The 15,430-nt window shown below is 40.9% G+C and overlaps 1 protein-coding gene across 1 annotated transcript in view; it reads left to right on the forward strand.

The window, feature by feature from the left end:
• Positions 1 to 15,430, forward strand: part of LOC120941315 (fibrocystin-L-like) — a 319,487-nt gene that overhangs the window by 11,654 nt on the left and 292,403 nt on the right. The window contains exons 2-4 of the mRNA XM_040354640.1: positions 3,376 to 3,459; positions 7,853 to 7,933; positions 11,420 to 11,564. Coding sequence (XP_040210574.1) covers positions 3,414 to 3,459; positions 7,853 to 7,933; positions 11,420 to 11,564 — 272 coding nt within the window. The 5' untranslated portion in view covers positions 3,376 to 3,413. The remainder of the gene's footprint in view (positions 1 to 3,375; positions 3,460 to 7,852; positions 7,934 to 11,419; positions 11,565 to 15,430) is intronic.

Consider the following 15,430-nt stretch of genomic DNA (forward strand, 5'->3'; position numbering starts at 1 on the left):
AATGGGGGTACAGAATATGTGGTCAATATGAGAGTATGAGTCATGTGGGTGAGAGTAGAATGTATATTCACGTGCACCTATGTTTAAAGCTCTCCAAGAGTCTATTAGTTGTAGATCGTTTAAACGTGTAATGGTTGTTTTAGATAGTGTTTTAGAACTCAAGTTTTGTTTGCTACAATCCAGATTCGGTTGCACCTACTATGATATGTGAAGAGTGGAGTTGTTGCAACTTGTTAAAAAATTGGGTGAAAAATGAGGTCTGTGCATCATTAGGTGCATAAAACATTAGCTAAGCTCTCTACCTGATAGGATGCCTTTAATAATGATGAACCTACTTTCATGGTCTTTATAAACTTGCTGAATTTCAAATGGAAAAGAATTGTGAAAAAAAAAACGCTACCCCCTTGGTTTTGGAAGAGGATGAGGTGTAAAAGTATTGATTATATGCTTTGTGAAAGAAGGTAGGATGAGCGTCTTTCATAAAGTGTGTTTCCTGCAACATAACAATCTTGGCTTTCAACTTACTATACTGCAAGAACGCCTTCTTTCTTTTGTTTGGGGAATTGAATCCCTGCACATTATGAGAGATTAATGTAATAGCCATAAACTATAGATAGTGTCATAAGAATTCAACAGGAAGTTAGGTAACTGAGGAACTGTAAGTTTAGGGGGGGCGGGGCAGGGAGCCAGGGGTCTTGACCTGTTTAATGACCTATTATTAATCCAGACCGTAAGGAAACCTGAGACAAGTATAACTTCAACAAATAAAAAAACTTTTGCAAAGAACCATCTCTATCAGAGATTACATCTAATGTACCATTGAATATGTTTAACCAAACATAGAAATGTAGAAAAAAAATGGGTTGAAAGAAAAAAATGTCTTCAACCGACATTGAAGCAACAATAGACCAGTTGGTCTGAAACTCAGTGATGTCGACATACAACTGCAAATAACCAACACTGTAACCAATGTTAAACTAAGAAAAATGAAAACCCATAGGAATTCGCAGTTCAGACGAGAAAGGGCAACCCTCATATTAAAGAGAGCAATCCTGACTGAGTGGGGAAAAATCATGGCAACACGGGGCGGGGAGCCACAAAAAATTGACATTAGTAAAAATACCTGTGGCGATCATTGCTGAGACAACCAAACAGATTTATGCCAAAAAAAACATATATCGTAGATACAGACTCTAAGTCCAAAAATTGTGCAGTGGAACCCATAACTGAATTACACATAATTCAGTCATATTAACTGCAAACAATTCTATAAGAGAGACCACATTAGATAAGGTAGGTGTAATTATATATTATGTGAAACCAGAAAAACTGGTCTCTGGTAAATGTATAATGCCCTCAGAGGCCAGATAAAATATATATATATATATATATATATATATATATATATATATATATATATATATATATATATATATATATAATTAAGCCTGAGGAGAGTTAGGCAATATTTGCCTATGAAAAGATCTACAGGAGAATTACAAACAACATTACTATATCAGTTGATGACCAAGTACATCAGTGTGTAGGAGTCAGCTAGCCAATATATCTTGCATAGCAAAAAATGGTCAGCAGATGGAAATCCTGAAAAGGGTAAGACATACCAGCATATGGCAGTAGATGGCAGTGTTACCACATAACTGACAACCTCTTAACAAATATGTACGATAACCAATATCCTTATGAGACTTATTAACTATATCGTCTACGTCATTACATGTACTATGATATTGTAATAACTTGAGGTAGCATGAGGGCAAAATTGAAAATTAACTAAATGAAACCTCATAATAGAAACCCAGAATACCTAATTAAATATGTACTTAACCTAGGGTTAAAGTGAGCAGCAAAAGGCTATATCAATATGAAAAAAGAGACCAATTGTTAGGTAAACCTGAGGAAAAAAGGATTAAATGGGTCAACCAAGGAAAAGAGGAGTTATTTCAGGCACCATGGATCGGGGACAGGTCTGGATCTATGACGGTCTCCTCTGATTACTGGTGTGTTCCAGATAGGTGCTGGGCGAGGCGTGGATGGGGTGCACGGGAGATTGCTAGGATCCATCAGTCCCAACTTGAGTAAAATATCCTGTCCTTCTGGGATGGTGGTGGCGATGTAAGTGGTTCCGTTGTGAGGGACAATCAGCTTAAAAGAGAACCCCCATCTGTATCTGATCCTGGCAGTGTAAAGCACAGATGTGATCTCTTTCATTCTTCTGCGTCTGTCCAGCATTGCTTGGGAAATGTCAGGATAGATTTGCAGTTGGACTCCCTCCAAAGTGATGTTTCTCATGCCTCTAGCAGCGCGCATGATCTCCACCTTCACCAGAAAGTCTTTCATACACAGCACTATATCTCTGGGTGGTTTGTCAGGAGAAGGTTTAGCTCTCAAAGCACGGTGAATACGATCGCAGACAAAAGCCTGGGAACCCTGATCTGGCAACAGAAGCTGGAAAAGCTTATTGGAGTAAGGTATCAGGTCTGTGATGGTTTCTGGGACCCCTCTAATTCTGAGGTTAGACCTCCTGTTCCTGTTATCGAGGTCCTCCACATGTGTCTGCAGCTGTGTAAAAGCAGATGGAAGGGATTCATGTTCCCTGGAGAGGTCATTAAAAGCAATGGAGAGTTCATCATGCTTGTTTTCTAACAGGTCTGTGCGAGTCCCTAGTGAGGCTATTTCCTGGGACAATGTGCTAGTGGACTTCTGGATCTCTGCCTGGAATTTGTCAAGGAGCTTAGTGCAAATAGCTTCTAGGCTAATGTCCAGGTCTGCCTTAGTAAGTGGGGTGTACTCACTGTTTGTTGCAGAGTTCATTTCCAGTGGTGCCTGTGGAAGTTATTGTGCAGAGGATGCTCCAGCGTCTTCCCTTCCCTGGATTCGGCATGCACAGGTGCTAGTGTGCAGGGGTGCCAATAAAAAGAGCTTTTGGTGGTGTGAACTGCCCTGATGTGTGGCTGAGAGCCCTGTGAAGACTGGAGCTCTCTCTAAGTGTGACTGCTCCATCCCTTGTCTTGCATGCTCCCCAGAACTTACTTTCTTAATGCATTTAACATCACTGACTTGCTCACAAGGATAGTCTTGTGAGCAAGTTAGCGGTGGGGAAACGCATTAAGAAAGTGAGTTTTGTGGATAGAGATACTGTGCACGCAGTTGTGTCCTTTAAAAAAATAATAAATGCCAGAAAGACCTTCTATTGGAGTGCAGCTTCCATCCCTTTATTAGTTGTGTTCTCAGTACAGAAGAGAGTGGAGTACATGTAATTAATTGTCATTTATGTGTATGGCTGTATAAGTTAAAACCTGCATTTCAAATTTGACATTTTGCCCATATCTGATAGCTTTGGGTTTTCTTTTCTAGCACGCAGCTGGTGGTGGTGGACATTGAGTGGCAGTACCATGCATCTGGTGATATCTCTTCTCCTACTCACCATCCACTATACAAGTAAGTTCATAAAATGACTAATTTCGTGGCATTCCGTAATCAATATGAGAAAGGTGCTGTTATATTATTACATTATACATTATTGTTAAGAAAATGTTAAAAAAAATTATATATATATATATGTAATGTGAATAATATTAACAATAATAATACTAATAATTATATATATATATATATATATATATATATATATATATTTTTTTTTACTACGACTTCTATACACATTAAATTAAATCAGCCAATCCTGGGAGAGCTGAAGAAGAAAGGAGGAGGGGATCTGAAGTACATAGAATGCCTCTCTCACACTCGTGCATGAGATATGTAAATTATCTTTCACTCACAGCAAGGGGGAAGAACTGACTCCTATTGCCCTGTGTGTCGGTTTTTATCTTACTGAAAAAAGCTAAGAGGACTGCTCAGAGCTGGATTAACTCTTTGTGGCAAGACTTGGCACAGATGACATGAAATCCTATACTGTACAAGCTGCAAGCCTTAATTAACCACTTTCCGACTGTGTCACGCAGATATACTGTGGCACAATGGCTCTCCTGGGTGAAATCCCATATGGTTATGTCCTACCCGTATGGGTAGGACGGAAGGAGACTTGATGCGCATGGCCGACGGGCACAATTGCCGCCAGCCACGTGGGGTCGCGTGCTCGAGCACCAGCACGGGGATTTGTGTGTAAACACACAAATCCCTGTGCTGTCAGAGGAAAGGAGCCATATTGTTTCTTCCTACGAAGTAGGAAAAACTTTAGGGCTTCTCTCCTAGTCACTCACATCCCCACACAGTTAGATCACATGAGGGAACACACATTTAACCCCTTGATTGCCCCTCCCCTTCCCTACATTTACACAGTAATCAGTGCATTTTTATAGCACGATCGCTGTACAAATGTCAATGGTCCCAAAAAAGTGGAAAAGTCTCCGACCTGCCCGTCGCAATACCACTAAAAATCACAGATATCCACCATTACTAGTTAAAAAAATAATAATAACAATTTCGGGTTTACATCCACTTTAAACTGCCAACCTCTACCGAGGTACCGACAGAGAGCTGGAGAAAGAGTTTACAGGAGTCTGACATTGCACCTGCAATTTTTCTCAAGGGTGAACCTAACCTGTAATATGCTCACTTTTTTAAATTTCACACTGAACAGCAGCAGTTGAAAAACAATCTAATCTTCTGCATTTTGGGAATGGTACTCTACAGAGTCAATTTAAGTTGACTAAATATAAAATTCTGAATGAGACACACTAAACAAAGTGTAGTGCATTTGAATATACATGGGCACACACATTAGCTCAAAGCACATTGCTGCATGTGTTATAGTGTGAATGAACCCTGAGTTGATATAGTTTCTTAATATCAGCTCAAATCTGTTGAATTAGCATCTAACTTTTTTATTTAGTCAACTGGTCATAGATGGATTTGATTGTTCAGAAACAAGCATACCCCTATATGATCCTCTGATATGCACTTTCACTATTCAAGGCATGGCAGGTAATCTGATCTCCCTATAGCTGGCCATACATGGATTGGAATTGGCTGCTCCAGCATATATATATTTTTTTTACCCCAAAAAAAATTGAAAAAAAAAATAAAGTATACTCACCAGAAAGCGCTGTTGCTATGCGGAAGTATCTCTTCTGCCTCTTCCTCCACTGCGGTCCTCTTCTTCTTTGTCCTGCGTCGCTGTGTCTTGTGGTGAATGGGGCGCGCTGCCTTCTGGGAACTGTGTGTAACCCAGGAGGCAGCCGCCCATTCACAAAGCGCTGTGCGAGTCGCGCATGCGCAGTAGGAAACGGGCAGTGAGGCGCCAGGACCAATCGATCGCCGTCGGGGGCCCATCATCGCTGGAGCCTAGGGCAGGTAAGTGTCCTTATTAGAAGTCAGCAGCTACACTGTTAGTAGCTGCTGACATTTAAAAAAAAAAATTGCGGGTGGAATCCCGCTTCAAACATGCTTGGGATAGATCTATATTCAGACAAATATTTTTTTTTTTTACCATCAGTCCCATTGACAGTGGTCACCAGGAAACATAGGAGGAGGATTGCCAAAACTGGTGCACACAGAATCTGGTGTAGCTGTGAATTGTAACCAACCAGCTTCCAGGTTTTATTGTCAAAGCTTAAAAAAGATGTCCGCTGAAAAAAAAATATTAAAAGCCAGCAGCTACAAATACTGCAGCTGCTGACTTTTAATATTAGGACACTTACCTGTCCTGGAGTCCAGCGCCGTCCGCAGCAGAGGACGAGCGATCGCTCGTCACTCTGCTGCTCCCCCCGCCATCCTCCGTGAGGGAACCAGGAAGTGAAGCGCTCCGGCTTCACTGCCGGTTCCCTACGGCGCATTCACGAGTTGCGCTGCACCTGCTGATTGACTCCCGCTGTGTACTGGGAGCCGAGTGTTCCCAGCACACAACGGGGGGGCAGGAGGTGATGTAATGCCCGCAGTCTGCCCGAGACTGTGTGGCCGGAAGTGGGTGCAAATACCTCTTTAGACAGGTATCTGCACCCCCCCCCTGAAAGGTGTCAAATGTGACACCGGAGGGGGGAGGGTTCCGATCAACGGGAGTTCCACTTTAGGGTGGAGCTCCGCTTTAATTGAACAAGCTGATGTTAGAAGCTGATTTGTTACTATGCACAGCTGCACCAGATTCTTTGTGCACCATTTTTAGAAAATCTCCCCATGGGGTTGATGTACTAATATAATATTGGCTGTGACTTTGCAAGGAGATTTTCCTTTAGCTTAGTAAATTAGGTGAAACTCTGCTAACTTACATCATTCAATTATGTGCAAGCTTGTTATTGGATAGTCTTTGCAAAGCGAACATTCACAAATTTGCTAAGCTATGGGAAAATTTCCTTGCACAACCCCATAGGGAGGCTGATCTTTTCAACAGGGACACAAACATCAGTAAAAGTATAAAAAAAGTTTGTTATCCTTCGCCACTTCATCCAAAACTTAAAAATAAAATGACATTAGATATGCTTTAATTGACTTTAATTTAATTTACTTTTTTACTTTCTGACAATCCGATCCCTGATGCAGCCACCTAAGAAATGTTAGTACTTCTAAGCGTTGTAAGACAATCCGACTGCTCTCTGACAATACCATTCTCAAGCTCTGGACAGGCATTGTCATGTCTTAGGGTAGTCACATGGAGGGCAGAGCAATGTCTATAGCTGGGGTAAGTTGAGGGACAGGATAGGTGTGTACGATATGCTGAGGTGGTTGTTTGGGTTTTTTGTTTTGAACACAGGTTTAAGTAAAAAAATATACTGTATTTATTGGCATATAACACTCACTTTTTTACCCTGAAAATAGAGGGTAAACTGTGCCTGCGTGTAAGGCCTTGTACACACGACCGAACATGTCTGCTGAAACTGGTCCGCAGACCAGTTTCAGCGGACAGATCCGACCATGTGTACAGCCTAGCAGAGAGGTTTCCAGCAGACAAAAGTTTTAAAGCATGCTTTAAAACTTGTCTGCTGGAAACCTGTCCGTCCGACATGTCCGCTGGTTAGTACACCTAACCAGCGGACAGAAATCTCCTGCATGCGTCAAATGGATTTGACGCATGCGTTGAAGTATTTTACTTCCTGGTTTGGTGACGTGGCGGCGTTAACGTCACCGCCACGTCACCGCGCTGTCTGTCTGCGGGGATTTCGGTTTGATGGTGTGTACAGCCATCAGACCAAAATCTCCCAGCGGACATGTCCGATGAAAACTGTCCGCGGACTGTTTTCATCGGACATGTTCTATCGTGTGTACAGGGCCTTATACGCAGGGGGCAGTGGAAAGTTTTTTTCATGAAACTTCCCTCTTAAAGTTAGTGTGCGTGTTATACGCCTGTGCGTGTTATATGCCGATAAATACGGTATATTATAGACACCATTACAGTATAGACACCCTTACTTGGCTCTTCAGAAGATTATATTGCTCCCCTACCCACGTTAGTGCTGATTATTGCATGCTAATGGGCCAGGAGAGGGAAAATGGAAGATGTCTTCCCTACTTTTGTCTAGTTGTGTGCATAATGATGGGTGAAATTCCCACAACGGAGTCCATTCCACATCACACGTATCCCATTATACCACTATTTCCAATCCAATAAATAACCCACCATGAAGAAGGAAATGTCGAGGAAATAATTAAATAACAATTATAGTTATTACATACAAGACAATAACAGTTCTACTTTTTTCTAGTGAATTGCAACAGATTTACAACTGAAATGTGCAATGTGTTAAAATAACACATCAGGTAAAAATAACATGAACGGTCTCTCATTGTGTTTGTTCTCCTGCATGACTCCTAGAATGAGAAGTCTGTACATAATGCAGGATCTATACAACTTTGACATGTTTCCATTCCTCATTTACAGATGGCAAACTGATAGTCACTCAAATCAGGCCAAATTATGGCAGTCTGAATGGCGCAACACGACTTACCATCATGGGGCAAGGTGGGTATGGGGAAAAATGATATAAAACATGGAAATAGCTTGTTATAGCTAGAACTGGTCTTTGCTTCTTTTACGATACTCAATAAGGCCACAAATTGCAGACTTGCACCACTTTTCTCAATGTAAAAAGATTACCCAGTCCTCATTCATTTCCTTTATGCCTATTCTATTATTCACAGTCTCTTTCTCTGCTATTTCTATTCAAATGGGTAATTGTTAATTGTTTACTGTCATAAGAAACAAGGGCTGTATAAACTACAGCTGGCCTAAATGGTTGTTTTCAATGGCTGCAGGTAGTGTCTTTTCATCTTGTTTAACAGCAAGATCGAAAGTGATTGGTCAACCAGTCAGAAAACCCCTCCAGCTTTAGTCACTGTTATTAATCTGTATTTTAAGTGGAAGATTTGACTGCTAAAAAAGAGATTCTTATGGAAGGAAAGTTTAAGGACAACTGTCCCTCTGTCCCTCTTTCCTCCTCATTTGTCCCTCATTTTGGTCTTATCTATATAGTTGTACAGTATCTCACAAAAGTGAGTACAGCCCTCTCATTTTTGTAAATATTTTATTATATCTTTTCATGTGACAACACTGAAGAAATTACACTTTTACAATGTAAAGTAGTGAGTGTACAGCTTGTATAACAGTGTACATTTGCTGTCCCCCAAAAATAACTCAGCACACAGCCATTAATGTCTAAGCCGCTGGCAACTAAAGTGAGTACACCCCTGAGTGAAAATGTCCAAATTGAGTTGAGTTGAGAGGTATCTTAATATAGCTCGGTCTTACCCCGAAGGGTCCCGGTGCGCATAGCAAAGTTCCCGGGAAAGGAGGACCCAGGTGGAAGAGAGAGGCTACGCAGGGAAGGCTTGCACGAAAAGCCAAGTCTTCAGTTACCTGCGGAAGACCGGAATAGTAGGGGCTACCTGGAACTTGACAGGGAGGCTATTCCATAATACGGTACCCTGGTGGGAGAAGGCCCGACCACCACGCCATGTCTTCTTGAGCTTTCTTTTTTAGACCTGCCTTGTCCTAATGGCATTGCTGTAGAAGTCTTTTATCTTCCTGAAGGGCTATTTAAATACAGTACACTTCCAGAAACCATTGCTTGTACTTTCCAGACCTGTACTGTGTACTGATAAGATGAGTCACAGAAACTTAGTGTGATTGTAAACGATCACCTTAGAAAACAACCCATTCAGTTTTAAATAGAAATAAAAGGCAAAACGTTTGTGTACAGACATAAAAAACAGTTCTCAGCTGCATAAAAGTTATGGGGGGGGGGGGGACAGCGGCACATTAGGCTTCTCAGTAAATGGCTGTGCAGTGGGGGCATGTCTGGACAAGTCTGATCATTGGAGGATAGCTAGATAACTGCCTACAGTGTGTTCTTATGCCTAGTATGGTCAGTTTTTAATAGGAAAGCAGAGGGACTGGCAGGAACAGTGATTTCACATAAAGGAAGTAATGCAAAGAGAGCCTGCGCAGCTGCGCGATCCCAATGCACTTGTGTCACCCAGACACGGCGCATCTCAGATCAGCAGGAGGGCTCCGTGATTGGCCCTTCTGATCACATGATGGCCATGTTCAATCGCAGCCATCATGTGATGTAAACAGAGAGGCGGTTGCTAGGCGATCAGCTCTCCTCACACATTAGTTGTCGTGAGGAGAGCGGATCGCTGCAGCCGGCTGGTAATCAGTGTGTATGAGCTGTTTTTTACAGCTTTTTAAACACTGATCACCAGCCTAGTAACACATAATGCTAAACACACAAGTCCCCACATAGTAAAAACACCTGTCCCCCACATATGTAACAGTAAAATCACATGTCCCAATGATCATCTGCAAACATATTAGAAAAGCAATCAGTGCAAAAAATAAAAGACCATAAAATAGTGTAAAATATTATTATGTTATTAATAAATGTGTTTGATAAGTGTGAAAAAACGTCTAGTTTAAATTCACCGGTATGCTAGCTGGCCACCAAAGGACATTCACAAAATCCAAAATAGTACAGTATATAAGAAAACAGTGCAGAGCAAGACCAAAATTAATTAATAAGTGAAAATCAATAAAGTCCAAAAGAATTGAAGATCCAATCAGGCACTTCCTAGGATTCTTCACCAAGTGAAATTGAGCACACCAAACTTATGAGTGATCCCTCCACCAGTGAAAGATGGGTACTCTCACCTCAGCAATAGACCACTGTGTTACCAGATGGTCAGATAGGCATGTATGTCAACAAAGCAGGCCAAGGAGCAAGATGGTAATTCAATTTCTCATATGTCAGTCATACACATGGATCCGGACATGAAAAAAGAAATCACAAATCTAAGAGCTTCCGCTGGACAAGGATAATTTAATACTGTATAAAAGAGAACAGGCTACTCACATTTAGCCAAAGGACATCAGGCATTTAAAATACAACCAGGGCATCAAATCACAAGGTCGGATGGTTAGGTTCTCAAATGGCAGCGAGCCGTATCGCGGGGGATAGGAGCCTGAAATTTTATGTCGCTCGCTGCCGTTTGAGAGCCTAACCATCCGACCTTGTGATTCGATGCCCTGGTTGTATTTTAAATGCCTGATGTTCTTTGGCTAAATGTGAGTAGCCTGTGCTCTTTTATACAGTATTAAATTATCCTTGTCCAGGGGAAGCTCTTGGATTTGTGATTTCTTTTTTCATGTCCGGATCCATGTGTATGGCTGACATATGAGAAATTGAATTACCATCTTGCTCCTTGGCCTGCTTTGTTGACATACATGCCTATCTGACCATCTGGTAACACAGTGGTCTATTGCTGAGGTGAGAGTACCCATCTTTCACTGGTGGAGGGATCACTCATAAGTTTGGTGTGCTCAATTTCACTTGGTGAAGAATCCTAGGAAGCGCCTGATTGGATCTTCAATCCTTTTGGACTTAATTGATTTTCACCTATTAATTAATTTTGGTCTTGAGCTGCACTGTTTTCTTATATCTGCAAACATATGTCCGTGATCACCTGCACACATCTGTACATGATCATTTGCGTACATATGTGATCACACGAACCAATTATTATACACTTAACAGGATTTTTTTTTACCAAAGACATGTAGCAGAATACATTTTGGCTTAAATTTATGACAAAATTCGATTTGATTTAATTTAAAATAGAATAAAGAAAATATATTTTGTTTTACTAAATTTCCACTATTTTTTCGCTTATATCGCAAAAAAAAAAAATGGAGTCATGAATAAATACCACCAAAAGAAAGCTCTATTTGTGCGAACAAAATGATAAAAATTTAATTTGGGTACAGCATAGCATGACCGCGCAATTGTCATTAAAAGTGTGAGAGTGCTGAAAGCTGAAAATTGGCCTGGGAAGGAAAGGGTATTGATGTGGTTAAATGAACTCTCAGTCTTCATCTTTGATTGGTATGTGATTGGTAAATCCGAATAATCCATACTCACAAGTGTTTTATTGCATTCACTTAATTTTCTAGGCTTTGCAAAAGCTAACCAGTTTAATTATGGTGATGGAAATACCAACCTGGGGAACAGAGTCCATCTTGTCTCCGCCACCCGTTCAATACCCTGTGATGTGGAGAAAGATGCCAGTCATGGAAGACAAATCACCTGCTACACCAGGTATGTTTACCTAGACGTACAAAATGCAGCCAAGTATTTCAGATAACCTTGGTAAAGTAGAGAAGGGTCAACATCTCATCAGGTTATTTTTTGCTTCAAAATGTGCCTGTGTTCTGCACCTCCTGTCCTGAAGACAAATGAGAGGAAGTCACCCCCAAAGTGAAGGAATTCCCATCTTAGACAGTTATTACACAAATATTTGTGCCAATTTGATGATTTACTTGAACTTCTTGCTCTGGTGACAACTCTAAAACATCTGTATAATATTTGCATTAAAGTATCTGGAAAGAGAACTGTCTGCATTGACAATAGCAAACAATTGTGTTTCTTTATACCGTATGTTTCAGTAGTCAAGGATGAAGCAACACTGAACACCACAGTGGGCTAGATTCAGATAGGTTAGCAGATCTTTAGATCCGCGTAACCTATCTGATTTACGTTACGCCGCCGCAATTTTTTGAGGCAAGTGCTTTATTCAGAAAGCACTTGCCTCTAAAGTTGCGGCGGCGTATCGTAAATCCCCCAGCGGAATTCAAATTCCGCGGCTAGGGGGCGTGTACTATTTAAATCAGGCACGTCCCTGCGCTGATCGAACAGCGCATGCGCCGTCCGCAAATTTTCCCAGCATGCATTGCTCCAAATGACGTCGCAAGGACGTCATTGGTTTCGACGTTAACGTAAATTACGTCCGACCGTATTCGCGAACGACTTACGCAAACGACGTAAAAAATTAAAAACTCGGCGCGGGAGCGACGGCCAAACTTAACATAGGATACGCCGCACTTACCCCTGCTATCGGGGTAACTTTCTGCCGGAAAAAGCCGAACGCAAACGACGTAAAAAAAAGCGCCGGGCGGTCGTTCATTTCTGAATCGGCGTAAGTGCTCATTTGCATATTTGACGCGTAAAAGATATGGAAGCGCCACCTAGCGGACGGCCTGGAATTTGCAGCCTAAGATCCGACGGTGTAAGTCACTTACACCTGTCGGATCTCAGGCATATCTATGCGTAACTTGATTCTATGAATCAGGCGCATAGCTACGACGGCCGGTCTCAGAGATACGACGTCGTATCAGGAGATATCTTCTTTCTGAATCCGGCCCAGTGTGTGTATTTTATAATGCCAGATTTCACCCACAGGTGGCACTGTAAAGGATATTTGTTACTGCAGCTACTTGTACTAGTAAACTCCAGGAAGAAAAGGACCAATCCTGGGTACTGCACAGAAAGTTCACAAGTGTACACATTTAAAATACATATATAGATTATTTATTAAAAAGCAGAAATTTAAGTGATTATTAAAGGATATAATTGCGCTAAAATCAACCCATATATTATTAAAACACACCAGAAAAATAGACATATAAAGTGCTACTGGTCATGACATGAAGTGTGCATATCCAAAAAATGTGAACCATACATGTATCAAAAACCATAAATATATATGATACTATCTGCTGGTAAGATTAAAAATGTCTATGCTGTATATATAGAGTGCCTTGAAAAAGTATTCACACCCCTTAAAATTTTCCACATTTTGTCATGTTACATCCAAAAACGTAAATGTATTTTATTGGGATTTTATGTGATAGACCAACACAAAGTAGCACATAATTGTGAAGTGGAAGTAAAAATATAAATGGTTTTCAATAAAAATAAAAAATATGTGAAAAGTGTGGCATGCATTTGTATTCAGTCAATACTTTTTAGAACCACCTTTCCCTACAATTTCAGCTGCAAGTCCGTTTGGGTATATCTCTACCAGCTTTACATAGAGAGTGACATTTTTGCCCATTCTTCTTTGCAAACTAGTTTAAGTTCTGTCAGATTGGATGGAGAGCATCTGTAAACAGCCATTTTCAAGTCTTGCCACAGATTCTCAGTTGGATTTAGATCTGGACTTTTATTTGGCCATTCTAACACATGAATATTCTTTGATCTAAACCATTACATTATAGATCTGGCTGTATGTTTAGGGTCGTTGTCCTGCTGGAAGGTGAACCTCCACCCTAGTCTCAAGTCTTCAAGTTTTGAAGACTCTTATGCCACGTACACACGATCGGTTCATCCGATGAAAACGGACCGATGGATTTTTTCATCAGATATCCGATGAAGCTGACTTTCATCAGTCTTGCCTACACACCATCGGTTAAAAATCCGATCATGTCCAACGCGGTGGCGTAAAACACAACGACGTGCTGAGAAAAATGAAGTTCAATGCTTCCGAGCATGCGTCGACCTGATTCTGAGCATGCGTGGATTTTTAACCGATGGACTTGCCCAAAGACGATCGTTTTTTTTCTATCCTTTTTTTAACCATCAGATAATTTTAAAACAGGTTCTATTTTTTTTCACCAATGGGAAAAAAAACGATGGGGCCCACACACGATCGGTTCGTCTAATGAAAACGGTCCATCAGACCATTTTCATCAGACAAACCGATCGTGTGTACAGGGCATAACAGATTTTCTTCTATGATTGTCCTGTATTTGGCTCCATCCCATCAACTCCGAACGAGCATCCCCGTCCCTGCTGAAATAAAACAACCTCACAACATGATGCTGCCACCACCATGTTTCACAATGGGGATGGTGTGTTCAGGGTGATGTGCAGTGTTGGTTTCCCTCCACACATAGCGTTTTGCTTTTAGGCCAAAAAAACGTATTTGCTAAATTTTACAAAAAAATAAAGAAAAGTGTTTTTTTTTTCAAAATTTTCGCTATTTTTCCGCTTATATTGCAAAAAAAGAAAAAGCCCAGCGGTAATTAAATACCACCAAAAGAAAGCTCTATTTATGTGAAAAAAAATGATAACAATTTTGTTTGGGTACAGTGTAGTATGACTGAGTAATTATCATTCAAATTGTGAGAGCACTGAAAGCTGAAAATTGATCTGTACGGGAAGTGGTATAAGTGCCTGTTATTGAAGTGATTAAAGAAGGCCTTAATTTTCATTTCCAAAGGCTGGAGAAAAAAACTATATTTTATAGATTTTGGATCTTTGAGACTAAGGTCTGGCTTAATTTGATTTAAACTGTTTTATATCTGACAGATAATTTTAAGGCTCAGTTTGTATTTTATATGTATGTCTACATTTTGTGAAAGATGGCTGAGGTGTGTGTTTTTATTTTTTATTTTTATTTTTAATAAGAAATAAATAAAAATCTAATATTATGCTAAGCTGAGGTCTGGAGTACCCCTTTAATGAAAGGCATTATGTCCTGGGAGCTGTTGTACTATTTGGTGTACTCTATGATCCATTTAGATATTGTAGTCTAGAGTGCCCTTTTAACCACTTCCGGACCGCCCACTGTATATATGTATATACGTCGGCACTTTAAAGATAGATATCTCTGTTATGACAGCAGCTAGATGCCATAACCCAGGAATCCATCTCTTCAGTGAGCAGTCCAGTTTACGATAATGGTGGTCTCTGGGGCGAGTTCACTGCAAGATTACCGTTGTCGGCAGGGGGAGAGGGGCCCCCCTCCCGCTGCTCTCCGAGCCCTCCGCCGCTTACCGGAGCCATTGGTAGCGGTGAATGAATGAATGAAAACTTATATAGCGCAGCACATGCGAACTTAATCGCCTCTGGGCGCTTGTTGTTCCTGTCTCCTTTGGTATCAAAAGAGATGAGTCTTGATCTTTCTCCTGAACGTCAAGTGGTTCTCCTCCAACCGAATGCTGGTTGGTAAAGCGTTCCATAGTCTGGGCCCTTGGACCGCGAATCTCCTTTCTCCTTTGGACTTGTATCTGGCTTTGGGTATCTGGAGGAGATTTTGATTGGTGGATCGCAGAACGCGATTGGGATTATGAGCTTTTATTTTTTCGCATAGATAATGGGGAGCATTCCCATTGATACATCTA

The sequence above is a fragment of the Rana temporaria genome, chromosome 5, assembly GCF_905171775.1.
Source record: "Rana temporaria chromosome 5, aRanTem1.1, whole genome shotgun sequence".
NCBI classification, from domain to species: Eukaryota; Metazoa; Chordata; class Amphibia; order Anura; family Ranidae; genus Rana; species Rana temporaria.